We start from the raw sequence: 12,051 nt of genomic DNA on the forward strand, positions 1-12,051 counted from the left end.
GTGACCCACCAAATTAAGAGAAAAAGCATTTCCATTCTATGAATTTGCTCTTACAGAATATCTCAGGATGGAAAACCTGATGTGAAGAAAGAAACAAAGCTAATTAAAAGGGATAAAGTGAGACTTTATGAAAGTGAGACTTCTAATTAAATCACTAAACAAATGATGAGATTTATCACAACAGCATTCAGGCAGTAAAACTGAAGTCACTTTACAAAATACAGATCGACATTAAAAAATAAATCATTTTCTAACCTTTTTTCAGAAATTTTAGTAATTTCTCCACATCATTTATATTACATATAATACACGCTTATGAAAGCTCACAACACAATTTATTATTATTTATTTAACCTTTATTTTACTGTTGTGTGGGCCGCTGAAGAGGAGGTACTGCTGGCCCACCACCACCAGAGGGCGCCCTGCCTGGAGTGCGGGCTCCAGGCACCAGAGGGCGCTGCCGCCTCACAGGAGCAGCCGGGTGACAGCTGTCACTTATCACTGACGACAGCTGTCATCAATCATCAGATCTACAGTGGTATATCAGCAAGACGGCATCTCCACCTCATTGCCGAGATATCGTTCTACCTGAAAGGTAATATCCTCAGCCTGACTGCTTGATAGAAAGCCTTTTTGTGATTTTTGTGAGTGATAACAGACTTTTTCTCCAACGAGAGGTGGAGATAGCTTCCCTGCCGTGCAGATTGCTGGGTGCAGACGCACCCACGTTTAACTGTGTTTTTGTTCCTCGCCAGCAGTACCAGGTCCGACACGCGGAGGCGGTGGCCACCTGTGAGTTCGGGACTTGGCGGCTCCAGTATTCCCGGGGTCTGGTGGCGGAGGAAATCGTGTGGTTCCGGTTCTGCTTTGGACAGGCGTCTCCTATCCTTGAGCCTGCCCACACGACACCTTGTAATTTGACCTTTGATCTATTGTGTGATCTGTTGTGTTTGTTGTGCACGTTCGCAACAGTAAAGTGTGTTATTTGACCTATTCCCATTGTCCGTTCATTTGCGCCCCCTGTTGTGGGTCCGTGTACTTACACTTTCCCAACATTTTACCAGCTGATACTCCTTTGTCAGCTTGTCGCAGCACCTGGACGCTGCACAAAATGGCATTTTCAGATCACTTTAACCTAAGATTAAGTCAGCGCATTATAGATTTCTATTTAATCTAATGCCTGATGACACAGAATAATGCTAAGAAAGATGGCGGCTTCATCCGCCATCGAGTGGATTAAATAGAAATTGATGGGTTTGTCATAAAAATAGTTCATTTTCATTTATATAGCGCCAAATCACAACAAAGTTACCTCAATGTTGTGAAAGTGTAGTGACACGGACCCACAACAGGGGGCGTAAATGAATGGACAATGAAAGAGTCGAATATGAACACTTACTGTTGTGAATGAGCACAACACAGAGGAATGTGAAATTTTACAGACAGTCAATCACAAGGGTGACGTGTGGGCAGGCTCGAGGATAGAAGACGTCTGTCCTGAGATGAACCGGAACCACACGATTTCCTCCGCCACCGAACCCGGAGAATACTGGAGCCGCCAAGTCCCGAGTCCCCAGGTGGCCACCGTCTTCGAAGGTCGGATCTGGTACTACTGGCAGGGAGCAGAGACAATAAGATATGGGTGTGTGCACACCCAGTAACAACAACAGTGGGAATTCCACCTCCACCTCTAACACACACTCGTGCAGCTCCTGTCTACCCACTTATCTGGTAGAGGTGTGAAGCGAAGCCGTCGCTGATCACACCAAACGCCGGTCTCACAGATAAGGAACACCACAGGAAAGCGGCTGCAAAAAAGAGTTCAGACTGACACACAGTTTACTTTAAGGCTGAGAATAGTACCTGAATGGTTCGATGATATCTCGGCAATGAGGTGGAGTGAGATGATGAAGCATGAATGGGTGACAGCTGTCAAGAGATAATGAGTGACAGCTGTCACCCCCGGCTGTGTCCGTGGCGGCAGCGCCCTCTCGTGCCTGAAGCCCGCACTTCAGGCAGGGCGCCCTCTGGTGGTGGGCCAGCAGTACCTCCTCTTCTGGCGGCCCACACAACAGGACCCCCCCCCCTCAACCAGGCCAGGTTTATCGGTGTGTCGACGGTAGAAATCGGCCAGGAGGGCCGGATCCAGGATGAAGCTCGTCTTCACCCAGGAGCGTTCTTCGGGTCCATACCCCTCCCAGTCCACCAGATATTGGAACCCCCGGCCCATTCGACGGACGTCCAGGAGCCGGCGCACTGTCCAGGCCGGCTCCCTGTCAATGATCCGGGCAGGAGGCGGCGCCGGACCGGGAGCACAGAGGGGTGAGGTGTGGTGTGGTTTGATCCTGGAGATGTGGAATACCGGGTGGATCCGCAGTGAAGCTGGGAGTTGGAGCTTCACTGCGACAGCGCTGAGGACCTTGAGGATTTGGAAGGGTCCGATGAACCTGTCCATCAGTTTCGGTGATTGCACCTGAAGCGGGATGTCCTTTGCCAATAGCCACACCTCCTGCCCGGGCTGGTATGCAGGGGCCGGGGACTGCCGGCGGTCTGCATGGGTCTTGGCCCTCGTCCGGGCCTCCAACAAGGCAGAACGGGCGGTGCGCCACACCCGACGGCACCTCCGAAGATGGGCCCGGACCGAAGGCACACCGACCTCTCCCTCAACCACGGGAAATAATGGGGGCTGGTACCCCAAACACACCTCAAACGGGGAGAGGCCGGTGGCAGAAGACACCTGGCTGTTATGTGCATACTCGATCCAGGCCAGGTGGTTGCTCCAGGCTGTCGGGTGCGCGGATGTCACACAGCGGAGGGTCTGTTCCAACTCCTGGTTGGCCCGTTCTGCCTGTCCGTTCGTCTGTGGGTGGTACCCGGACAAGAGGCTCACGGTGGCCCCCAGTTCCCTGCAGAAACTCCTACAGACTTGAGAGGAAAACTGGGGACCACGATCCGAGACAACGTCAGTAGGTATCCCATGCAGACGAACGACGTGGTGGACCAGGTCCGCTGTCTCCTGGGCCATAGGGAGCTTCGGGAGGGCCACGAAGTGGGCCGCCTTGGAGAATCGGTCCACTATCGTGAGGATGGTGGTGTTGCCCTGGGACGGTGGGAGGCCCGTGACAAAATCCAGGCCGATGTGGGACCAGGGGCGATGAGGCACAGGAAGCGGTTGGAGCAGTCCTTGGGACTTCCTGTGGTCAGCCTTGCCCCTGGTGCAGGTGGTGCAAGCCTGGATGTACTCCCGGACGTCGGCCTCCATAGATGCCCACCAGAAGCGCTGCCGGACAACTGCCACGGTCCTTCGCACCCCCGGATGACAGGAGAGCTTGGAACCGTGACAGAAGTCTAGGACCGCAGCCCTGGCCTCTAGTGGGATGTATAGTCTGTCCTTTGGTCCAGTTCCCGGGTCTGGGCTTCGTGCCAGGGCCTCCCGGACGGTCTTCTCCACGTCCCAGCTGAGGGTGGCCACGATAGTGGACTCAGGAAGGACGGGCTCCGGTGGATCCGACAGCGCAGTTTTGACCTCCTCTTCGTGTACCCGGGACAAGGCATCCGATCTCTGGTTCTTGGTCCCGGGGCGATAGGTGATCCGGAAGTCAAAACGCCCGAAGAACAGTGACCAGCGGGCTTGCCTGGGGTTCAGCCGCCTGGCGGTCCTGATATACTCCAGGCTCCGATGGTCAGTGAAAACCGTGAACGGCACACACGCTCCCTCCAACAGGTGTCTCCACTCCTCAAGAGCCTCTTTCACCGCAAGGAGTTCTCGATTGCCGACGTCATAGTTCCGTTCAGCCGGGGTCAACCTGCGAGAAAAGTAGGCACACGGGTGAAGAACCTTATCGGTCTCTCCACTCTAGGATAGCACGGCTCCTATCCCTGACTCAGAGGCGTCCACTTCAACCACAAACTGGCGGCTAGGGTCGGGCTGCACCAAAACTGGCGCAGTAGAGAACCGTCGTTTCAACTACTTGAACGCGGCTTCGCACCGATCCGACCAGGTGAAGGGGACTTTTGGAGAGGTCAGGGCTGTCAGGGGGCTAACTACCTGACTGTAGCCCTTAATGAACCTCCTATAGAAATTAGCGAAGCAGAGGAACTGTTGCAGCTTCCTACGGCTTGTTGGTTGGGGCCAATCTCTCACCGCCGCAACCTTGGCCGGATCAGGGGCGATGGAGTTAGAGGAGATGATAAACCCCAGGAAGGACAAAGAAGTGCGGTGAAACTCGCACTTCTCGCCCTTCACAAACAGTTGGTTCTCTAACAACCGCTGCAGGACCTGACGTACATGCTGGACATGAGTCTCAGGATCCGGAGAAAATATGAGAATATCGTCCAGGTATACGAAGACGAATCGGTGCAGGAAGTCCCGCAAGACGTCGTTAACCAAGGCTTGGAACATCGTGGGGGCGTTGGTGAGGCCGAACGGCATGACCGGGTACTCAAAGTGACCTAACGGGGTGTTAAATGCCGTCTTCCACTCGTCTCCCTTCCGGATCCGAACCAGGTGATACGCATTCCTAAGATCCAGCTTAGTAAAGATTTTGGCTCCATGCAGGGGGGTGAACACGGAATCTAACAACGGCAACGGGTATCGGTTGCGAACCGTAATCTCGTTCAGCCCCCTGTAATCAATGCATGGACGGAGTCCGCCATCTTTCTTGCCCACAAAAAAGAAACCTGCACCCATTGGGGAGGTGGAGTTCCGGATCAGCCCGGCAGCTAATGAGTCCCGGATGTAGGTCTCCATTGATTCGCGCTCAGGTCGTGAGAGGTTGTACAGCCTGCTGGATGGGAACTCAACGCCTGGAATCAGATCAATGGCACAATCGTACGGACAGTGCGGGGGAAGGGCGAGTGCCAGATCCTTGCTGAAGACATCAGCAAGATCGTGGTACTCAACCGGCACCGCCGTCAGATTGGGAGGGACTTTGACCTCCTCCTTAGCATGTAAACCGGGAGGAACCGAGGATCCTAAACACACCCGATGGCAGGTTTCGCTCCACTGAACCACCACCCCAGACGGCCACTCAATCCAGGGATTGTGTTTCAACATCCATGGGAAGCCCAAAATCACGCGGGAGGTAGAAGGAGTCACAAAAAACTCGATCTCCTCCCGATGATTTCCAGACACCACCAGAGTTACGGGTTGTGTCTTGTGCGTGATTAAAGGGAGAAGGGTGCCATCTAGTGCCCACACCTGCAATGGTGAAGGGAGCGCCACCAGAGGGAGCCCTACCTCCCTTGCCCATCTGCTGTCCAGCAGATTCCCTTCTGACCCCGTGTCCACCAGTGCTGGGGCTTGAAGGGTTAAATCCCCGCTTAGGATTGTAACTGGGAGTCGTGTGGAAATATGTGTATGTCCCACGTGAATGTCTTGGCCCACCCTTAGCCCAGTTTCTAGGGGCGGGCGTTGGTGTTTAACCACTTGGGGCAGTCTCTCTGCATGTGCTCATTTGAACCGCAGACAAAACACTCCCCGCGGGCCAGCCTCCGCTGTCTGATAGGTGGTCTATATGTGGCCCTGCTCGTGTCCATAGCTTCGTCAGCAGGGGGAGTTGTAGCCACACAGAGCGTTGAGGCTGTGGAGCGTGGGGAGGGCGGAACCTTTTCGAACCCGGAAGGGAGAGGGACGGTGCGTGCCCGGCCACATCCTTCATCTCGCTCCCGACGGCAACCGATTGTCTAACCATATAACGAGATCGATAAGTCCATCTAAATCCCGCTGTTCTTCCTTAGCTACCAGGTGCTCCTTCAGGACCGACGACAGTCCGTTTATGAAGGTGGCGCGGACCGCAACGTTATTCCAGCCGGACCTCGCAGCCGCGATGCGGAAATCGACTGCATATTCGGCTGCGCTCCGGCGCCCCTGTCGCATTGACAGCAGCACTGTTGAAGCGGTCTCTCCTCTGTTAGGGTGATCAAACACTGTTCTGAACTCCCTCACAAACCCAGTATAAGAGGTAAGGAGCCGTGAGTTTTGCTCCCAAAGCGCTGTAGCCCAAGCGCGTGCCTCACCACGAAGCAAGTTAATAACCCAAGCCACTTTGCTGGCATCAGACGCGTACATCACGGGTCGTTGTGCAAAGGCGAGCGAACACTGCATCAGAAAGTCCGCGCACGTCTCCACACAACCCCCATACGGCTCTGGGGGACTTATGTATGCTTCAGGGGATGGTGGGGGGGTTCGTTGAACGACCAGTGGAACGTTAATATCCGGCACCGGGTCGGCAGGAGGAGGAGCCACAGCAGCGCTCTGATCGCGCGCTTCCACTTGTGCGGTGAGAGCCTCCATCCGGCGATTAAGGATGACGTTTTGCTCGGTCATCAGATCCAGCCGAGCGGTAAAGGCGGTGAGGATTTGCTGCAACTCACCGAGCACGCCTCCTGCAGACGCCTGTGCACCCTGCTCTTCCATTGGCTGTTCAACAGATGGGTGACGCCCCTCGGGATCCATGACGCTGGCCGAGATATCCTGTTGTGAAAGTGTAGTGACACGGACCCACAACAGGGGGCATAAATGAATGGACAATGAAAGAGTCGAATATGAACACTTTACTGTTGTGAATGAACACAACACAGAGGAATGTGAAATTTTACAGACAGTCAATCACAAGGGTGACGTGTGGGCAGGCTCGAGGATAGAAGACGTCTGTCCTGAGATGAACCGGAACCACACGATTTCCTCCGCCACCGAACCCGGAGAATACTGGAGCCGCCAAGTCCTGAGTCCCCAGGTGGCCACCGTCTTCAAAGGTCGGATCTGGTACTGCTGGCAGGGAGCAGAGACAATAAGATATGGGTGTGTGCACACCCAGTTACAACAACAGTGGGAATTCCACCTCCACCTCTAACACACACTCGTGCAGCTCCTGTCTACCCACTTATCTGGTAGAGGTGTGAAGCGAAGCCGTCGCTGATCACACCAAACGCCGGTCTCACAGATAAGGAACACCACAGGAAAGCGGCTGCAAAAAAGAGTTCAGACTGACACACAGTTTACTTTAAGGCTGAGAATAGTACCTGAACGGTTCAACGATATCTCGGCAATGAGGTGGAGATGACGTCCGGGTTTTATGGAGTGAGATGATGAAGCATGAATGGGTGAGATAATGAGTGACAGCTGTCACCCCCGGCTGTGTCCGTGGCGGCAGCGCCCTCTCCTGCCTGAAGCCCGCACTTCAGGCAGGGCGCCCTCTGGTGGTGGGCCAGCAGTACCTCCTCTTCTGGCGGCCCACACAACACTCAAGGCGCTTCACACAAGTAAAGTTTTGAGCATGTACAAAACTTTCTGACTCCAGAAAGTCCAAAATATTTTCAGCTAATGTCGTTGAGCTAATAATGCTTTGCTGTGGGTACAAGGCAGAATAAATATGGTGTCACCAACAGTTCTGGTGGTCATGAAGCTGTAATGTGAACACATTTAATGCTAATTCAGTTTAATTCAGTTCATTGATAAATCTCAAATGTCTGTGCTTTGTTCCTTTTGTATTTGTTTTTATGAGTATATATATATATATATATATATATAGTAAAAGGGATGGGCGTATATAAGCTTTTGCTTCTGCCTACACCCTTTCGGCCACATGCGCTATTGTAAGGTTTTTTTTTTGATAAGGCGTTTTGTGTGCTGAATTTTTAACGAATAAATCATTCATTCATTCATTGTTACAGTGAAAACTCTTGACCTTGAACAAGCCAATCAGCAGTGCTGTGCCGGCACCAGATAATGTGCGAAGAACAACTTTCAAAGTCTTTAATGAACCTGCTAATATCATTTTAGAAACCTTCTAGAAGTTTCTGTGCTCCTGATGCTGAGGGATGGCAGTTGATCTTTGTCTTTTCCTGCTTGTCGGAGAAATAATTACAAATACCAAAAGTGACTCATGCACATCAGCCAGAGTTCTGACGTGAACCCTGCTGTGACCTTTGACACTGTGAGGTCACCGTGTGTCTGATGGTTCTGCTCAGGTCTCCTTGTTGTCCACATCTTGACATCTCGTGGTCCTCCTGCAGGGTCAGAGAGGGCGCCTCAGCTGCCAGCCGGCTCTGGACGAGCGGCGAGATGGAGGACATGGAGGCGGAAGGGCCCATGGCGGTCAGAGAGGGGCAGAGCGGTCACGGCCTCCAGTCAGACGCCAGCAGCACCACCACCAACAACCTCCTGGCGTCCGTCAAAGAGCAGGTAGGAAGAGTTCTTCTTCTTCTTCCTCCTTGCCTTTTCGTCCTGCATCATTTAGCATAAGTCAGTATTTGGAGGAACCAGCTCGATCTGGTTTCCGCCGTCTCCTCCACTTCATGCCTGATTGTTTTTGGATGAATGAGCTCATCTGTTCTCTCACACATGTTCCTGTAAATGTCCTGGAAGTTCCTCTGCAGAGATGCAAATTATTATTTACATTTGGAGGATGAAAAGGAAGAAAGTATAAAAAATGGCATCAAATATCTTATTTTGTCACACAGCAAGTTGGCTTACAATGATGCAAAAGAGAGCAAAGCAGAAAAGAAAAGTCACTGCTTTGCAAGAAGATGGAACCAAAGGACAATTGACATTTTTTTCACATAATGAATTGATTGACAGAAAAATGATCAAATATTTTGGTGATCACTGAAAAATTTAAGTACTGGAAGCTGGTTATCCATGCTCAGAGAGTGGACGTTCCAGGTGCCCACCAGCACGAACCACCTCAGGTTTAGACCGACAGTGGACAATCGCTCAGCACCTCCAAAGAGAAGACCCACAGTCCTCTCCTGTGCATTCTTCTTGTCCAGAGATGAAGCTCCAAATAGCTTTGTCCCCATCCTCTTCACAGATGGATGACAACCACAAAGTTACCTACATGGAGTGAGGAATCGGAGTATCTTGGTTTGTGATTGACCTGGATCAAGACAAAGATCCAGGTTTTCAATGACTTCCTGAACTTGGGCACCAGAAGACAGTGTTTGTGTTTGCAGTGAAAGTGTTGAATTGATCTTTGCAGTGACATTCATGTCTCTGAGTCCTCGGACTTTGAGGTTGAGGGACACCTGGATGGAGTCATGAGGTCTCTGGTCAGAAGTGTTTGGTGATGCTGGTATCTTTTTTTATTTAATTGAATTTAATCTTTATTTAACCAGATTTTCTTAGATTAATTTGGTGCGTTCATCTCTAACTTGCCAACTAGTGCAGATAACATTCTGATCATTGGTGACTTTAACGTTCATATAAATAGGCCTTCTGATCCCCTATGCAAATAATTTATGGAAATTGTGGATGCATTAGGATTTCGGCAATGCAATCAGGACTCAACACACATTAGTGGAAATACCCTGGATCTTGTTCTTGCACGTGGTATTGCTGTCACGAATGTTGACATCATGCCTCTTACATCAGTGGTCTCTGATCACTCACTTATTAAGTTTACAGTTTTGCTGCCGTGTTTAGTGAAACATCAACTTTATTTATCACACCGGCAATGCATCAACTCCTCAACTAAGACTGAACTCAAAGCTAGACTGCCTGATGTCTTAGCTTCACATTTGGCAAATACCCAATCAGTAGACAGTCTTGTCGATAGTTTAAACTCAGTGCTCAAAACTACACTCGACATGATTGCACCACCTTTGTTAAAACCATGCTCCCCCAAATCACAGTCACCTTGGTTCAATGACTATCTGCGTGACCTCAAGCATAAGGCAAGAAGTCTAGAACGGAAATGGCGTAGTTCAAAATTAGAAGTATTCCACTTTGCATGGCGTGATGCTATCTTAGACTATAAGCATGCATTATTGGCTACAAAGCGGACCTACTACTCTGATTTGATCAACAAAAAACAAGCATAACTCAAAGTTCTTGTTTGACACGGTGGCAACAATTGTTCATGGACAACCACCTGTAAGTTGCTCTCCTTTTACAGCACAAGATTTCTTGGATTACTTTGAGAAGAAAATAGAAGACGTTAGGTTAAACATATCCCGGCATGCCTTAACCCAGCCACTACACCCTGCTATTGAGGTTGGTGCCACTACTGAGGTATTACCTAGATTTACAGAGTTTGACAGTATCTCTCTAGGCATGCTAACAAAACTCGTAACGTCAACAAAAAGCACAACCTGTTTATTTGATCCTATACCAACAAAACTGTTTAAGGACCTTTGGCCCACTCTTGGGCCGACTGTGCTGGAAATGATTAATCTTTCTTTAACTTCTGGATCTGTTCCTAAATGTTTCAAATCTGCAGTGATTAAACCATTACTTAAGAGACCTAATCTTGACCCTAGTGTATCATTTTGCTCTAAAATTCTGGAAGAGGTGGTTTCACAGCAGTTCATGGACTATCTTACTGAGAATAATCTCTTTGACCCACTGCAGTCTGCTTTTAGAAAATATCATTCCACAGAGATGACTCTCACTAAAGTGGTGAATGATCTTCTGCTTACAATGGATTCGGACACCATTACGGTTCTGTTGCTGTTAGATCTCAGTGCTGCATTTGATACCATGGATGATCGTTTTCTACTTGACAGGCTGGAAAATCATTTTGGGATTACTGGGAGTGCCCTTGCATGGCTGACGTCATACTTGACCAGTCGGTCTCACTGTGTTTTGTACAGTAACACTACCTCTAACCTTAGTTACATGAAATTTGGGGTTCCACAGGGGTCCGTCTTAGGCCTCCTGCTTTTCTCCCTTTATATAGCACCCCTTGGGCACATATTGCTGCGTTTTGGGATTACCTTTCATTGCAATGCTGATGATACTCAGTTATACATCAATCAATCAATCAATTTTTTTATATAGCGCCAAATCACAACAAACAGTTGCCCCAAGGCGCTTTATATTGTAAGGCAAGGCCATACAATAATTATGTAAAACCCCAACGGTCAAAACGACCCCCTGTGAGCAAGCACTTGGCTACAGTGGGAAGGAAAAACTCCCTTTTAACAGGAAGAAACCTCCAGCAGAACCAGGCTCAGGGAGGGGCAGTCTTCGGCTGGGACTGGTTGGGGCTGAGGGAGAGAACCAGGAAAAAGACATGCTGTGGAGGGGAGCAGAGATCGATCACTAATGATTAAATGCAGAGTGGTGCATACAGAGCAAAAAGAGAAAGAAACAGTGCATCATGGGAACCCCCCAGCAGTCTACGTCTATAGCAGCATAACTAAGGGATGGTTCAGGGTCACCTGATCCAGCCCTAACTATAAGCTTTAGCAAAAAGGAAAGTTTTAAGCCTAATCTTAAAAGTAGAGAGGGTGTCTGTCTCCCTGATCTGAATTGGGAGCTGGTTCCACAGGAGAGGAGCCTGAAAGCTGAAGGCTCTGCCTCCCATTCTACTCTTACAAACCCTAGGAACTACAAGTAAGCCTGCAGTCTGAGAGCGAAGCGCTCTATTGGGGTGATATGGTACTACGAGGTCCCTAAGATAAGATGGGACCTGATTATTCAAAACCTTATAAGTAAGAAGAAGAATTTTAAATTCTATTCTAGAATTAACAGGAAGCCAATGAAGAGAGGCCAATATGGGTGAGATATGCTCTCTCCTTCTAGTCCCCGTCAGTACTCTAGCTGCAGCATTTTGAATTAACTGAAGGCTTTTTAGGGAACTTTTAGGACAACCTGATAATAATGAATTACAATAGTCCAGCCTAGAGGAAATAAATGCATGAATTAGTTTTTCAGCATCACTCTGAGACAAGACCTTTCTGATTTTAGAGATATTGCGTAAATGCAAAAAAGCAGTCCTACATATTTGTTTAATATGCGCTTTGAATGACATATCCTGATCAAAAATGACTCCAAGATTTCTCACAATATTACTAGAGGTCAGGGTAATGCCATCCAGAGTAAGGATCTGGTTAGACACCATGTTTCTAAGATTTGTGGGGCCAAGTACAATAACTTCAGTTTTATCTGAGTTTAAAAGCAGGAAATTAGAGGTCATCCATGTCTTTATGTCTGTAAGACAATCCTGCAGTTTAGCTAATTGGTGTGTGTCCTCTGGCTTCATGGATAGATAAAGCTGGGTATCATCTGCGTAACAATGAAAATTTAAGCAATACCGTCTAATAATA

The 12,051-nt window shown here is 49.4% G+C and overlaps 1 protein-coding gene across 2 annotated transcripts in view; it reads left to right on the plus strand.

Moving 5' to 3' along the window:
- The window catches only part of LOC117517834 (plakophilin-4-like), a 92,520-nt gene that overhangs the window by 6,175 nt on the left and 74,294 nt on the right, over positions 1-12,051 (plus strand). For both annotated transcript variants that reach the window (XM_034178970.1, XM_034178977.1), the window contains exon 2: positions 8,017-8,185. In XM_034178970.1, coding sequence (XP_034034861.1) covers positions 8,066-8,185 — 120 coding nt within the window. In that variant the 5' untranslated portion in view covers positions 8,017-8,065. The remainder of the gene's footprint in view (positions 1-8,016; positions 8,186-12,051) is intronic.

The sequence above is a fragment of the Thalassophryne amazonica genome, chromosome 1 (genome assembly GCF_902500255.1).
Source record: "Thalassophryne amazonica chromosome 1, fThaAma1.1, whole genome shotgun sequence".
Taxonomy (NCBI): Eukaryota; Metazoa; Chordata; class Actinopteri; order Batrachoidiformes; family Batrachoididae; genus Thalassophryne; species Thalassophryne amazonica.